Below are 17,411 nucleotides of genomic sequence, written 5' to 3' on the forward strand. Positions count from 1 at the left end.
CACAAAGGCTAAGATTGCACTGGCTACTTCTGAAATCAAAACTAGAATGAAAAAAATTCAACAAAATACTTTTCTGAAAAATAGTAACAGAACAAGTGAAGTATAAAACTACAAAATAGCATTTTTAAACATACAGGCCAACACCTTTCCTAAATGTATGGCCAACAGACGTGCAAAATCTCAAGGTGTGGGTCAAATAACTCAAGAACACAGGGGAGATTGATTGGAGCAAAAATAGTTGATGAGGGAAAAATTATTGTGAATGTCGTGATTGCCTTGCTACCTCCTACACAAATAGTAAATCTCATTCATTAAATGGCACAAACAAAAATTGCCATAAAATAAATTTCCAAACTGCCAAGAAAACTTATAAAGGGGGAGGGAGAGAAGATAAAATGAACAATATCACCAAAGATAATGAAGGCAAAAAAGACTGAGTGTGGAATCTATTACATTAACAAATAGGGCCCCTTAAAAATAACAGATGTGACAGTGAGAAAGAATTATGCACCAAAATTGCGAACGTTTCATGATTGAGTAGGGTAAGCCTCTCGTGACAGACAAGAAGTTACAAGATCCAGGGAGCAAATGCTAAATAGCAATGAAGGTATCATTAAAAGAACATATCTGAATAGTCATGAGACAACAAACCCAAATGGAATGCATCCAAAAATAATGAAGGAGGAAACAAGGAGACTTCTGAAATGACTCATAACTCGAGATGCCATCAGAGGTTTCATAAATAGTTACTGCTCATATTCATAAAAAGGCCAGAAGCATAAACTGTTCAACATCTGTAGCAGGAAAAATGTTAATTTTTATGTTTATTTATGTTTTCCTGAAGAAAAGGGAGTTGTGGCTGAATCTTTGGGATTTGATAAATTACAGAATCATGGCGAAGAAAAAAACCTCTAAAATACACAAGATTGGCAAAGATCCAGAAGTGGTGCACGAATGCTCACCTGCCATTGTAGAAATTCCAAAAATAACTCCAATGGACAACTCAATCTGGGTTCCCTGAAAAACAGAACTAAAATTAATATTGCATCAAAATATTTAACTATGCCAACTTTTAATTATGCACAATCATGACCCCTCATGCCTTTTTTTTCAAACCAATCTTTTAAAGGTGGCTAAAAGAGCACTGCAGTACAATACAATAAAATAGAATATTTTATTTTAATGTAATCAATATGTTAATGTGAAATATTCTGCAGCATGATTTTTTTATTATTTCATGGGATGTGAGAATCACTGAAGGCCAGCATTTGTTGCCCCTCCTTAATTGCTCTCGAGAAGGTGGTGACGAGCTGCCTTCTTGAACTGCTGGAATCCATCTGATGTAGTCACACCCACAGTGCTGTTAGAAAGGGAGTTCCTGGATTTTGACCCAGCGACAGTGAAGGAACAGCGATATGTTCCAAGTCAGGATGGTGTGTGACTTGTAGGGGAACTTGCAGGTCGTGGTGTTCCCATGTATTTGCATCTGCTGCCCTTCTTCTAGTTGGTAGAGGTTGCAGGTTTGGAAGGTACTGTCTAAGGAGCCTCGGTGCATTGCTGCCATGCATCTTGTAGATGGTACACACTGCTGCCACTGTGCGTTGGTGATGAAGGGAGTGAGTGTTAAAGGTGGTGGAAGGGGTGCCAATCAAGGGGACTGCTTTGGCCTGGATGGTGTTGAGGTTCTTGAGTATTGTTGGAGCACCCATCCAGGCAAGTGGAGAGTATTCCATCACACTCCTGATTTGTGCTTTGTAGATGGTGGAAAGGCTTTGGGGAGTCAGGAGGTGAGTTACTCGCTGCAGAATTCCCAGCCTCTGACCTGCTTTTGTAGCCAAGGTATTTATATGTTTGGTCCAATTAAGTTTCTGGTAACTAGTAACTGTCAGAATATTGATAGTGGGGGATTCAGTGATGGTAATGCCATTGAATGTCAAGGGGAGATGGTTAGATTCTCTCTTGTTTGAGATGGTCATTGCCTGGCACTTGTGTGATGTGAAAGCTACTTGTGACTTACCATTCCAAGCCTGAATGTTGTCCAAGTCTTACTGCATGTGGGCACGGACTGCTTCAGTATCTGAGGAGTTATGACTGGTACTGAATACTGTGCAAACATCAGCAAACATCCCCACTTCTGACTTTATGATGGAGGGAAGGTCATTGATGAAGCATCTGAAGATAGTTGGTCCTAGGTCACTAACCTGAGGAACTCCTGCAGCGATGTCCTGGGGCTGAGATGTTTGGCCTCCAACAACCACAACAATCTTGCTTTGTGCTAGCTATGACTCTAACCAATGGAGAGATTTCCCCTGATTCCCATTGACATCAATTTGGCTCGGGCTCCTTGATTTCACACTAAGTCAAATGCTGCTCTGATGTCAAGGGCAGTAATTTTCACCTCACCTCTTGAATTCAGTTCTTTTATCCATACTTGGATCAAAGCTGTAATGAGGTCTGGAGCTGAGTGGCCCTGGCGGAACCCAAAGCAAGTATTGGTGAGCAGGTTATTGCTGTATACGCGCCACTTGATAGCACTGTTGACGGAATCTTCTGTCACTTTGCTGATGATTGGCAGTAGTATGATTGGGCAGTAACTGGCCCGATCGGATTTGTCCTGCTTTTTGTGGACAGGACATAACTGAGCAATTTTCCACATTGTCGGGTTGATGCCAATATTGTAGCTGTACTGGAACTGCTTGACTAGGGGCACGGCTAGTTCTGGAGCACAAGTCTTCAGCACTACTGTTTTTTGTGGTATATATTAACGATTTGGACGTAAATGTAGGGGGGGGGCATGATCAAGAAGTGTGCAGATGACATAAAGATTGGCCGTGTGGTAGATAGCGAGGAGAATAGCAGTAGGCTGCAGAAGATATTGATGATCTGGTCAGATGGGCAGAAAAGTGGCAAATGGAATTCAACCGGGAGAAGTGTGAGGTGATGCATTTGGGGAGGTCAAACAAGGCAAAGGAATACATGATTAATGGGAAAATATGGAAAAGTGTAGAGGAAGTGAGGGATCTTGGAATATCCACAGATCCCTGAAGGTGGCAGGACAGGTCGATAAGGTGGTTAAGACGGCACATGGAATCCTTTCCTTTACTACCCGAGGTATAGAATACAAGAGCAGCGAGGTTATGGTGGAACTGTATAACTCATTGGTTAGGCCACAGCTTAAGTACTGTGTCCAGTTCTGGTCGCCTCATTACAGAAAAGATGGAATTGCACTAGAGAGGGTACAGAGGAGATTTACGAGGATATTGCCGGGACGAGAAAAATGCAGCTATGAGAAAAGATTGGAACACAGAAGGCTGAGGGGAGATCTGATTGAAATGTACAAAATTTTGAGGGGCCTGGATAGAGTGGAGGTGAAGGGCCTATTCACTTTAGCAGAGAGGTCAGTGACTAGGGGGCATAGATTTAAAGTGATTGGTAGAAAAGTTAGAGGGGAGATGGGAAAAAACTTTTTCACATAGAGGGCGGTGATGGTCTGGAACTCACTACCTGAAAGGGTAGTTCAGGCAGAAACCCTCAACTCATTCAAAAGGAGTCTGGACATGCACCTCAAGTGCCATAATTTGCAGGGCTACGGACCAAATGCTGGAAAATGGGATTAGAATGGGTGGATCGTTTTTTGGCTGGCACAGACATGATGAGCCAAGTAGCCTCTTTCTATGCCTTAAACTTTCTATGATTCTACTGCCGGATGTTGTCAGGGTCCATAGCTTTTGCTGTATTCTGTTCCTTCAGACATTTCTTGATATCACGTGGAGTGAATCGAATTGGCTGAAGACTGGCATCTGTGATGCTGGGGACCTCAGGAGGAGGCTGAGATGGATCACCCACTCTGCACTTCTGACTGAAGATGGTTGCAAATTCTTCAGCTTTGTCTTTTGCACTAATGTGCTGGGCTCCCCCATCATTGAGGGCAAATTCAGAGATATTTTTTGATTGGAATTTTCAGACGAAAACTACTTTCGGTATTTCTCGTACAATCCAATCAGCTTCTCCAATTTATATCCATATCTCTAATAATTCTAATTTAAAATGCAACGTAACTTTCTCAAATACCATGTAGAGAGCATCTTAGAATTGAGACATTTCGTCACATGTACATCTTAATAACAATTAAAGAGGAAAAAGGGAGGTTTGATAACTATATAACTTCCAGATTGTCTCGAAGATCCAGGTTTACTTCAGTATGCTTGTGATGGAAAAGGATTTCTATTGCATCACTGTACAGATGAGATTAACAATCAATTCCAGAAAGTGCTTTAAACTACTGGAGTGAAAAATTGCAAAGTTTCTTGATGCACATTTTATTTAAGCAAGAGGAAGGTACTTGAGTGCAGTTGCGCTCTCTTTAATTTCTTTAGCAGCAATGGTCTCCCGTAAACACTTCTGCAATAATGCTTTAGTTAATACCACATTTTTATAACAATTTCCATTTATATCGCAACTTTAATGTAACAAAATGTCCTAAGGTTCTTAACCAGAGCATTATCAAACAAAATCTGATGCATAGTCACGTACAAAGAAATGAGGACAGGGACAGGTTACCAAAAGCTTGGTCAAACAGGTAGGTTTTAGAGTTTCTTAAAAGCGGAGAGCAAGGTAGCGAGGTGTAAAGGTTGAGAGAGAGAATTCCAGATCTTAACACCTAGACAACTGAAGGCATGGTCGGCAATGGTGGAGTTATGAAAATCTGAGATGTAAAATCTGAGAAGTAGGAGCTCAGACACCTTGGAGAGTTGGAGGAGGTTACAGAGATTGGGAGGGGCGAGGCATGGAGGAATTTGAAAAGGGTGAGAATTTTAAAGGATTCGGGCAGCATAGTTTTGGATGGGCTTTAGCGTCTGGAAGGTGCAAAGTTTGAGGTCAGTCAGGAGAACATCGGAATAGTTTAGTCTTAAGATAACAAAAGCATAGATGAGGGTTTCAGCAGCAGATGATCTGAGACAGGGGCGGCTGATGGTATAAAGGTGCAGGTAGATGGTCTTGATGTAGAGAATATGGAGTCGGAAGCTCAGCTCAGGGTCAAATATTTCACCAAGTTTGCAAACAGTCTGGTTCAGTCTCAGACAGTAGCCAGGGAGAGGATGGAGTCAGTGGCTGGGGAATTGAGTTTGTGGTGGGGACCAAGACAATGGCTTCAATCTTTCCAATATTTAATTGGAAGAAATTTCTACTCATCCAATACTGAATGTTGGACAAGTAGTGTGACAAATCAGAGGCAGTGGAGGGATCGAAAGGAGTGGTGTTAAGGTAGATTTGGGTGTAGTCAGCGTGCATTGGAACCTGATATGCCCAGCATTTCAGGATCCTATAACCATATTTAGAAAGAAAGGACTTTATTCCTTCCTCCCAGTTTCAGCAAAATCCTCCCATTTCCCATGTCTCTCCCCTTTCGGAACTGTGATAGGGTCTCCCCTATCCTAACCTTCTATTCTTCCTTTTTAAAAAAAAATTCATTCATGGGATATGGGTTTAGTTTTTTAGTTTAGTTTAGAGATACAGCACTGAAACAGGCCCTTCGGCCCACCGAGTCTGTGCCGACCATCAACCACCCACTTATACTAATCCTACACTAATCCCATATTCCTACCACATCCCCACCTGTCCCTATATATTTCCCTACCACCTACCTATACTAGGGGCAATTTATAATGGCCAATTAACCTATCAACCTGCAAGTCTTTGGCATGTGGGAGGAAACCGGAGCACCCGGAGGAAACCCACGCAGACACAGGGAGAACTTGCAAACTCCGCACAGGCAGTACCCAGAATCGAACCCGGGTCCCTAGAGCTGTGAGGCTGCAGTGCTAACCACTGTGCCACTGTGCCGCCACTGTGTCGCTGGCTAGGCCAGCATTTGTTGCCCATCCCTAATTGCCCTCGAGAAGGTGGTGGTGAGCTGCCTTCTTGAACCGCTGCAGTCCATGCGGGGTAGGGACACCGACAATGCTGTTTGGAAAGGAGTTCCAGGATTTTGACCCTGCGACAGTGAAGGAACAGCGATATAGTACCAAGTCAGGATGGTGTGTGGCTTGGAGGGGAACTTGCAGGTGGTGGTGTTCCCATGCATTTGCTGCCCTTGTCCTTCTAGTTGGTAGAGGTCGCGGGTTTGGAAGGTGCTGTCTAAGGAGCCTTGGTGTGTTACTGCAGTGCATCTTGTAGATGGTACACACTGCTGCTACTGTGCATCGGTGGTGTCAAGCTTCTTGAGTGTTGCTGGAGCTGCACCCATCCTCCACCACAATACCTCAAAATCTATCTTCCCCTTTCCTTTCCTCTCAGCTTTCCAGAGGAACCAATGCCTCCATAACACTTGGGTTCACACTTCCACCACCTGCTCACCTCTCCCAGGCACTTTCCCATTTAAGTGCAGGAGATGCAAGACCTGCTCATTTAACATTTCCCACACCACCGTCCAGGGCCCCCAACCTAATGTACCGTACTCACTGCTCCAGGCTCCACTACATGGAGGGGATCAACACAAATTAAGTTATTGCATAACCAATCTCCTCGTTCTGCCCCATAAGTAAAACCCTTAGCTCCCCATCACTTGCCATTTTAGTTCCCCACCCAAGTCTCACTCTGATGTCCCTATCTTTAGCCTTCTGCACTATCCAATGAAGCAAAACACAATCTCAAGGAACAACATCTCATTTTTTTACAATGTCCTTTGTAGCCCTCTACTCTTAGTTGAGTTTAACAACTTCAGACCATAACATGGCTAATATTTTCATTCTAGCAATCAGGTGCTAGCAATGTACAATAAGTGGATGGATGGAGGAGGAGAGTAGATTGGTAATTAAGATGCAACAATCTTCAACATGCCACCTTAACATCTATTGCTACCTTTATGAGACTTGATTTGAGTGTACCTTTTCCTTTCTCTATAAACTACATTCTCAAAACTTATGAAAATTAGCAGACAAAATTGTAGTAAAATGTAAAAAAGATAAACATTATAGGTCAGGCAGGTAAACTGTTTCCAAAGATTGGCCAATGTAACTGATCACTAGGAGGTGCACAGAAGCAGTCAGAAATAATCCACCATTCCATTTTCCAAAAAGGCCCTAATCGCCACTCCACACAGTGACGCAGTGGTTAGCACCGCAGCCTCACAGCTCCAGCGACCCGGGTTCGATTCTGGGTGCTGCCTGTGTGGAGTTTGCAAGTTCTCCCTGTGACCGTGTGGGTTTCCTCTGGGTGCTCCGGTTTCCTCCCACATGCCAAAGACTTGTGGGTTGATAGGTAAATTGGCCATAGAAAAAATTGCCCCTAGTGTAGGTAGGTGGTAGGAGAATTGAGGGGATGCAAGAGGGAAAATGGGATTAATGTAGGACTAGCATAAATGGGTGGTTGATGGTCGGCATTGACTCGGTGGGCCGAAGGGCCTGTTTCAGTACTGTTTCTCTATGACTCTATGACCTTCAATGCCACACGGTTGAAAACAAACATCCCAAAAGGTTTGTTCAGTTCAGACTCTTGTCCTACTGCTCTGTGATGTGTCGTACACACATTTTGCTTCTCCACAAAAACAATGGACTGCGCTCCGCGACAGGGCACTGTGAAGGCGGTGGCCTTCTGACATGGAAGTGATGGAAGTAATATTACATGCGGGGACTAATTTAAATGGAAGGGGCGGAGCGGCCGCCCCTGATGGCGTAGAGGGGGTGGCCGCTGTGTCCCCGGCAATGCCGTCCAGCCCCACTGTGCAGCTGCCATTTTTCACAGAATCACAGAATAATAGTGCAGAAGAGGCCCTTCAGCCCATCAAGTCTGCACCGATGCATTAACGACACCTGACCTGTCTACCTAATCCCATTTGCCAGCACTTGGCCCATAGCCTTGAATGTTATGACGTGCCAAGTGCTCATCCAGGTACTTTTTAAAGGATGTGAGGCAACCCGCCTCTATCACCCTCCCAGGCAGGGCATTCCAGACCGTCACCACCCTCTGGGTAAAAAAGTTCTTCCTCAAATCCCCCTTAAACCTCCTGCCCCTCACCTTAAACTTGTGTCCCTTTGTAACTGACCCTTCAACTAAGGGGAACAGCTGCTCCCTATCCACCCTGTCCATGCCCCTCATAATCTTGTACACCTCAATCAGGTCACCCCTTGGTCTTCTCTGCTCCAGCAAAAACAACCCAAGCCTATCCAACCTCTCTTCATAGCTTAAATGTTCCATCCCAGGCAACATCCTGGTGAATCGCCTCTGCACCCCTCCAGTGCAATCACATCCTTCCTATAATGTGGCGACCAGCATTACACACAGTACTCCAGCTGTGGCCTTACCAAAGTTCTATACAACTCCAACATGACCTCCCTGCTTTTGTAATCTATGCCTCGATTGATAAAGGCAAGTGTCCCATATGCCTTTTTCACCACCCTATTAACCTGCCCTTCTGCCTTCAGAGATCTATGGACAAACACGCCAAGGTCCCTTTGTTCCTCGGAATTTCCCAGTTTTTAAAGGACTTCAAGACCTTCATGATATATTAAATATTTAAAGGTGCTGGTGAGCTTGAAACAATTAGTAAACTTTTAAAGTAACAATGAATCCCCTCTCCCACCCCCTCACTGAGTCCTAAACACATAAATTGACCTATCCCCCCCCCAAAAGTACACTTTATGAAATTCTGAACTTCCCCCCCAAACTTCAGTATCTTTGACCCTTAACCCCTTCCCACCATCCCCACAACCAATAGAAACAGTGTTCCACGCTCCGCACCACACCCCCCCACCCCCCCACCCCTCCGCCCTGATAATTTTATTCCTCCCCCCTCCCCACCAGTGTCTTGCCTCGGAACTCCAACGGAGTTCTGAAGGCGTGCAAGTTGCAGCTTGTTAGCCGTAAAATCAGCGTAGGACAGCCCGTGGGCGGCAGGTAAGTTCATTTGCATTTACTTTTGGCTAATTTCACTATTTTAATGAAGGCCCCGCCACTCGCTGCCACTGTTAATACCTGGCCGGGCCTTCTCGCCATCGTGAGTCAAGGCGGGCCACTCCCACTAACATTTTACGGGCCTCCCTGCCACGGCCCATGTTGTCAAGAGGCTGATAAAATTCAGCCAAGTAAACCGATCCCTGAATTATATAAAATTACAGCACAAAAACAAGCCATTTGACTCAGATGGCCTATGCTAGTGTTTTTATGCTCCACATGAGCCTCTTCCCACCCTACTTCATCTAATCCCATCAGCATATCCTTCCAATCCTTTCCAATGATATTTAGTCACCCCTCTTAAAAATGGCCCCCTTTAAGATTAGTATCTCAATGTTAAGAAATGGAGGAAGGGTCATGGGAGAAGTACTTACTGCAACAATCATTATAGCATTGTCCAGGAAGCCAAATCCCACAAATGGTATTGCACTGTGAAGAAACACTGCAAGATTTAAAAAAAAAGTATGAAAAGTTTTTCCCTAAACAAGGCCTCAATTAAAAAAAAATCACATTATAATTAAATTATAGCACTCATTACTGCAAATAAAATTCTAATTGTCACCTCAACTTCCACTGAAAACAAATCTTAATCTGATCAAAACCAAACTACACTGATTTAACACATTTTATGTAATATATAGATTTCGCAAAATATAAAAACACTCAAACATAAATAAAGGCATCCCTGTGGCATCCTAAATCACAGCAGTCAGATTACTGGTTACATAGGTTTGACTTTCAAAGGATTTATTAGAAAGCTGTGGGAAAGATCCAATTGCTTTTGAATGATTAACATTTTGCTTAATAATTTTATTACAAACATTTTCTTTTCTCCTCTTATATTGCTAATTTGGCCGTTCTGTGGCGGAAATTTGTAACAGGGCAGAGTCGGTTGACCACATCAAGATGCTGTAGTAGGATTTGTCTCATTGTGATCATGCACCCAGAAGAAATTTGCATTGGCTCCATGTAATTTGTACAAAACATTGATACTCAACTTTTTATTTAACTGTTTTTAGTGCATATAGCAGTTATTGTTTATGTGTCCAGGAGGAGGGGAGATTTTGGATCATTTCAAATTAGGACAATGCTATTAAATTAAATTCAGCACACAAGAGGTTAAATCCATACATCTTTATGTGTATCAGAATTAAGCACAAAGAAGTAGATCCAAATGAGCTAGCAGGGGAAATGGTGTCTCCTGCATTCCACATCAGCTTGAGACAATGGAGTCATTCCAATAAACATTCACATTATATATTAGAATAGGCCCTTCCAAGTGAGCTCAACATATTTAACTGCTGAAAGCCCATATCTAGGGTAACAGTTTGTTTGATTGGCAGCTCAACTCCCAATCCCCAGATAGGGAGAGGTAGGAGAGGTAGGAAACCTTTGGTTTCCTGTCTTGCGGAGGAAAGAAGAGGTCAGTGGGCTGGACTCTATGGGTCACCCTGACAAGGGTTTGGAGGTGGGGGGGGGCCCATACAATTGCGATGGGAAGCAGGGGGCAGAGGGCCCATCACCTTCCCATTGCCAAGCAATTTTGTCAGGCGGTGGGATAGGCTGATGACTGCCTTCCTGCCCAGAGGCCAACTGAGGCCCTTAAATGGTTTATTAATGCAATGCAGGGAGGTTGCCCAGTAATATGAGGTGCCTTCCCTGTGGGCAATCTGCAGTCCATGAAGGGCCCCCACCAGGAAAAACTCCAGTACCCTGGAACCCCTCCCGCTGCACTTAACGTCCATCCTTTCCCCACTCCCCCCCTCCACACCAGGGCCTTCTGGACTAGTGAGCCCTGTGATTGGCCAGCCACTTTCCTGGCACCGGTTACTTAAGTGCTGCAACAACACAAGGTCATGCAGGGGTCGGGGGGGTGCTTGGAATGGCCGAGGTGGGGTTTCCCCCATCTTTTCGGCCTGGTGCTGGGAGCCCTGCCAACCACGTTTATTGAGATGCCCATTCACAGCTTATTACAAACTAAACCAAAGAAACCTTAAACCCATTGGACAACACCTAGCCAACTCAGACCAACCTCAAGGGAAAAGGGCAGTTTGAATTGCACTGCTGCAGAGAGAAAAAGACAAGCTGCAACAATATTAAGATTTCTGAGTGGAGGAGAGTGAATGAAAAAATGCATGTGTGCTTTCCTGTGTTTTCTCTTTTTAATTTAATGAAATGCTGCCTATTGTTGCATTTCATTCGGCGTGGTACGGAGGTGTAACGGAAACCCCAAATGCCGCATGGAAGTATTATTTCATCCTACGGAACTTTGCCTGAAGACTCTTCCTGGACATTATTACAAATAAATTTTAAAAAACAGAACAGAGCAGCTAAAGATGGCCACACACAAATTTGCACATGAAAAGCCAAAGGCCAACTGGAGACAGAGGTGATTACTCAGTCTAGCTAGAACAATGGGGTGCTCTCTGATTAAATTACCAGGAATGGTTTTGTCAATGTTGATCGTCAAAAACCATCGACACCCATTGACTTTGACAAAGCCCACCTTGCCACCCCCTCCCCAACCAAGTATGTCTGAACAGCCTGGAATTTCAAAGATCATTCCAGAAGGTGCTGTTTCAAACAAAGAGATGGTCACATGACATGACTGCCTGTGTAACTCTGACAGTTTGGGAATTGTGCCTCAGAAAGGCAGTAACTGAAATCCAGGAAGAAAACAGCACCTCCTTCTCTCTCTCTCTCTCTCTCTCTCTCTCGCAAACTCCCAGCGAAGTCTCGGTGGCAGCTACTAAGCCTCAAGACTACAGATCCTTATAGTCAACAATCATGGGACATGGATAAAGCCCCTCTCCTGCCTTCCAGAACCAGAGAAGTAAGCCTGAATTGTGCACGTGGCCCAGCGAGGACTTCAAGACTTTAACTTCAACTAAAGACACTGGGACTACACTTCCGTATTTAAGTTCCATTTTTATTAAGGACTCTACTCCAACCTCCCAACTCTGTTTTTTCCTCTCTTTATCTATTTGTATGTGTGTGTGTGTCTCTCGCATGATGTGAGCATGGATGCGTCACATATTTTAGTAATTTTAACCGGTTTAGAGTGATAAGGTTAATAAACTTACATCTTCTTGTTTAAACTCAAGAAAACCTGTATGATGGGTTAATTTACAATTATATTAGAGGAACATAAGCAAGTGCTCACTGAGGTGGTAAGTTAAATCACTGTGTTTAAAAGATAAACCCTGTTTTTTCCTAAAACCAGAGAAGGGGCGAAAGGGAAGCCTGAGACCCCTTCCTCACGTGGTCATAACAGTGTATTTATCCCAATGGTGACATGCTTTCCTTCCTATGTTATAAATGGTATTTCAAACGGATTAAAATTCCCAACAAACACTATGCTCCTCAAGCACATTGAAAATAAAGCAACTTGCTGGCATATAGCCTGGTCTCAGTCGCATGTTCATATCCCAGAAGATAGGAGAAAGATGTGCAAGATTACAGTGTCCATATCACATAATAAAGGATTTCATTGTTATGACCCACTCCCTCCCAGCTCATGCTATTGTATGACTAGATATTGGTAACAGTAAACCTGCTGATCGTAACGTATGCAAGGACTGTTTATTGCAGAAATTGACTACATCGAAGCCAAAAGAATATCAACTGCAGACTTCAAATTCTGTTACTTCGTTGAGCGCAATTCATTCAAGTAAAAACAAATGTGTAAGGATATAATGACTGTTTTGTTGCAACTGACCGAAGAACACAATGGTTATAAAACAGATACGTTACCATATCTGCGCTGTGCTGATGATGGAGGCTTAACTTCCAATTCTTCTGTAAAGAGAAAAGAGAAATAGTTAGACCTGCATATGCAAATAATAAATACTCTCTCTAAATGGCACATTCAGAAATACACAAATAGAACACACACAACCATATAGCACAAGACACTAAAGTACCACTAGAATTGATGAAAGTGATAATGTACCAAACCTCTGCAACCTCAATGAGGACAATGAATAATCAGACCCACAACACCATTTTGTATAATGCCCAAATTTCAGAAGTTATCATCCATCACTGTTTTCCCATGTTGTAGCATTTCAACATTTCTCCCAGCTTAAAGTATTGCTGTAAAAAAACCCTGGTGCTGCTTCCTTACTTTGAACATCTCATTTGTCTCCATTGCCTGTGACACCATCTAAATTACACCCATAATGAAAGGAATTTGAGCGCAGAGCACTGCTGAGCCTACCTAAGATGTTTCAACACAAAATACAATAAAGATTCTACCACAAACGGGAACAAGTCCAAAGCTCAGATGAATTCTCTATTACCAAAGCCAATATACTAAATCTCAAAGATGTTATTTGTCCTTACCTGCTTGATTAGACATAACAAAATAACATGATTTTTCAAGCAAATATTGGTACCATTAGTGACCTTCCAGGGGTGGGTAGCATATCTATATTGCCTGAGGCTGCTCATTCATGTTATAGTGCTCACTTTTAAGGTGTCACCAATAGATTATTAAAGATATTTAAGCTGCCATATAACACCCAGGGAAAACAGGTATACCAAACCAGCAGGGCAAGAGTAACATTTGCACAACCGATGCTTCTTTAACCAATACAAGACCTTGCCATTGCTTCAAAAAGTGAAAGTAATTGAAACAAACTACTTCATCATCTTTCTATTCATTCAATCACTACCCTAGCCATGATGAATTTCAGTCCTTCACCTTAGATAAATTCTCATATTTGGACCCTCTTAATAAAAGAAGTGAGTTCGACCTTAACTTCAAATTATACATTTCACCCTTGCTCATTTTAATGATAGGTTCACATATTGAATGCTGGTGTTATTACAGAGGTATGCCTACTGATTCTGACTGTGCAAGGACTTTGAATTAGCAGTGTGACGGAAACCACACCGGCCAAATGGAAACATATTAATTTCGTTATATGGAACACTACTTGAACTTGTTTAAAAAGACCACAGAGCTGAACGGCTGAAAACATGGCTTCACATTTGCATTCTGAGAGACAGTTGAATAGAGAGACAATGGAAGTGATTCAATTAGCGAGATGGGTTTTGTCAATACTGGTGATCAAAAGACGTTGAGAGCCACTGACTTTGTAAGAGATAAACCTTCACCCCAGCCTCCCCGCCACTGAGCGTGACTGGAGAACTTTTGAAACAATGCTGTTTCAAACACAGAGCTGGTTACATGACTTACTTGCTGGCCAGACTGGTAATTGATTGAATTGTGCCTCACAGAAAGGTTTGGGCCAGACTGCAAGTTGAAGACCAAAGAGAAGGAAAGTCCCTCTCTCTCTCTCCCTGTCTCTCTCTCTCAAGCAACATCCCAGGAACCCGCGGAAGCAGCTTAAGCCTCATGACAGAGGGCCTCTTCAGTCTTCTGGTACCAGCAAAACAAGTTTGAAAGTGTGCAATGGGCCCCAGTGAGAACTGCAAGACTTAACTCCAATCAAGGACTTTAAATCCAAACTAAAGACAGTAACTGAATTCCATTTACTACTGCAACCCCTCCCCCCACCCTTTATTCTTTCTCCCCCCTCTGTATCTATTTGTCTGTGTGTGGTTATCTCGTGGTTGCATCATGTATTTTAGTAATTTTAACTGAGTTAGACTGATAAGGTTAATAAACTTACATCTTTCTTATTTAAACCTAAGAAAGCCTGATTGGTTCATTTACAATTACAATTAGAGAGCAGTGAGCAAGGACTTACTGAGGGGTTAAGCTAAAAAAAAAAATGTGTTTTAAAAGATAAACCCTGATATGACCATACCAGGAAAGGGGCCCTTGTTTGATACATTTGAGGTTGTGATTATATTATAGATGTGTGAATTAGTGAATTCCTTGTGTTTGTCCTATTGTAATGAGTTCTTATGAAATGTGCCCTGAAATACTAATCTTTAGATGCTGTGGATTATATTTTTATTACTAATTCTCAAACATAGAAGTTAGTAAATTTAAGCCAGGTTTGCCTAATGTGCTTTTTCTATAAAGAGGAAGATTTGGATTCCGAGAAAGAAAAAAGAATAAATAGAAAGGTGGATTTGGTCAGTGCTCTTCCATGACTGCTGCACTGAAAGGTTCATTTACTCGTCATCTCTAACAGCATAAAGCATTACTTTCAGAGAACTGTTTATACACAGTAGATTCCTGAGGATTGTACAAATATGGGTCAAATGGAATACTTAAGCTACTAATCACTAGATACTGCAGTGAACACACTCAAAATAGAATTCTACTTCAGATGCAGATTGTTACAGTTTCAGTTTTTAAGAACCTTTTTCTCTTTAACAGGAGTTCCTATACACAGACCATGCCATTTATGATCAGAAAGGGTCAATATTCAGTACTGTACATGCATAACATACAGCCTAATAACTACCCCAGTGGCAGTAATCTGCTTAACCAGGTCAACAGACTTGTGCTATCCAAATTATCTTCAAAGTAGTTGACATTGCTACACAGACTATAGGTTTATAGATTTAGTCCCCAAACTTATATACCTCCCTTAATCTGGTTTCAAATTTCCTACTTTTACCCCTTCAAATATTAAAACAATACTTTTGTTAATTCCCTGGCGTGGAAGTTTCCTGACAAAATACTCCATACCTACATTCACTTAATAGAAAGAATGTCACAAATACAATGATGATTGTTCAGGAAGGTACAAAAAAACAAACAAATCTGCCAATCCTCAATGTGAAACAAAAAAAAAGTATTTCTATTCAAACTTCCTGGGTCTTGGTTCTTGCTGGGAAATTAGCAGACATTTTGTCTCCTTCCTCACAATCCTTTGCAAGGTAGGATACAGTGTAGCAAACTAGGTGATTATCTTAAGCTGCCAGCAGTCATCCTTTTTTTAAAATGGTCTTTTTAAATTTCTTCAAAAAAAAATTCAGATCTCCTGTCAATAGACAATTCAGAGGCAATATATTGGTGTTAGACTTACAAGATTCATATTGCCCATTTTCTTCTGGGAGGTAAGGGAGCTGAAAGAGTTATTTTTTGAAGTGCCGTTAAAATGATTTAATAAAACTTAAGCTCAAGTCAGTGATTCAAAGCAATATTCTCTTGGTGAAGGATTACAAGTCAACAATGTCCTCTCTGCTCCCCCAACGATACGACCAGTGATCTAGACATTCGAGATGTACATCACTACAAATACAATGTGTTAAATATGGTCTAAAGAAATATGAAGTTGATCAGAGAGAGTCGGTTCAAAAGAACATTTTGTCCTTTGCCGGCAATTTTGAAAAAGTATGTAAGGAAAACAGCAACATTACCATTAAAATTATACATTATCAATATCAAAAGAAAAATAACGAACACTAATGCAAAATCTGAAGGGTATATCCATTATAATGGACATTTAAGAAAAACTGCTTGGCTCACCATCAGTTCTGGGTCAGAAGGCAAGAATCCAAAAAGATCAGCACAGAAGCTGGACAGACGCTGGAACTCATGACTGAGGAAGTGCTACATTGTCAAAGATGCTGAGATTAAACAGCAGTGCCTGTTCAGGCAGATGGAACATTGCTGCTGCAATTGGCTGTCATGTTTATCTACATAACTCATTACAATGCAAAACCACTGCGTTGTGTGAAGCTCTTTGAGGCATTGCAAAAATGTGCTAAAGGGCTATATAACTAAGACTTAATTTCATAAACAATAATCTAATACTATGTTTAATTTATAAAAAGGAGTATATGTGACTCCTTTTTGTCTGCAACTAGAAAAGGCATAGCTGGATTTAGTAATGATTCTCTCTTCATTAAGCAAAGGCATTTAAAGTGAGGTGCAAGTTGTGTAGCTTCACTGCATTCACTTTCCAGTTAAGAAAACCATTTAAAACATGCTGATGGTGTGTGGAGCGAATACTAATGAACTTGCTACAGGATAAAATTTAGCAAAATGAACATGTAGCAAGAAGTGCACTATTGTGCTAAATGTCTTCAAAGGTTCCTTTGCCAATTTTCTCCCCTCCTGAAGGCAATGATCCCTGCTGTGGTACAGTGCAACACAAGCACCTGCAAAGTGGCCATTTGTCATATGAGCCCATGTAGTAAGCATTGGCAGACTATTAACCATCGTGACTATAGTTGTACTTGAGGCTGTCCTCAAGCATCCACACACATAGTTTGCAGCAACCAGAAGCAGAAACTCTGGGTGATTTTTATTTCTCTACCCCAAGGATGCCAAGGTCAATTGTAGCCACCCTAAGTAAAATCAGCTAACTAAGCACAGACCAGGAAAGTATGGCTTAGTAGTCACTGGCTTTATAAACCTGGCCACAAAGGAAGCTGCTCAAAACATTCTATTAGAAACAAATGTGTAATAAAGTAGCTCCTCCTGGTAACATACTGAGCAATGCAGCAGATTTGAGAACAAAAATACTTTTAACATAATTAGCCACAGAGTTGCTGATTTCTACCTCAACTCCTTTTTTTGTTACTTA

General features: G+C 42.0%; 1 protein-coding gene across 3 annotated transcripts in view; it reads right to left on the reverse strand.

The window, feature by feature from the left end:
* The window catches only part of tmem65 (transmembrane protein 65), a 102,983-nt gene that overhangs the window by 34,831 nt on the left and 50,741 nt on the right, over positions 1 to 17,411 (reverse strand). For 2 of the 3 annotated variants that reach the window (XM_068032404.1, XM_068032406.1), the window contains 3 exons: positions 12,706 to 12,750; positions 9,327 to 9,394; positions 963 to 1,017 (listed from right to left, as the gene is read on the reverse strand). In XM_068032404.1, the coding sequence (XP_067888505.1) occupies positions 963 to 1,017; positions 9,327 to 9,394; positions 12,706 to 12,750 (168 nt within the window). The remainder of the gene's footprint in view (positions 1 to 962; positions 1,018 to 9,326; positions 9,395 to 12,705; positions 12,751 to 17,411) is intronic. The other variant, XM_068032407.1, reaches the window with a different exon arrangement.

This window comes from Heterodontus francisci, chromosome 5 (genome assembly GCF_036365525.1).
Source record: "Heterodontus francisci isolate sHetFra1 chromosome 5, sHetFra1.hap1, whole genome shotgun sequence".
Taxonomy (NCBI): domain Eukaryota; kingdom Metazoa; phylum Chordata; class Chondrichthyes; order Heterodontiformes; family Heterodontidae; genus Heterodontus; species Heterodontus francisci.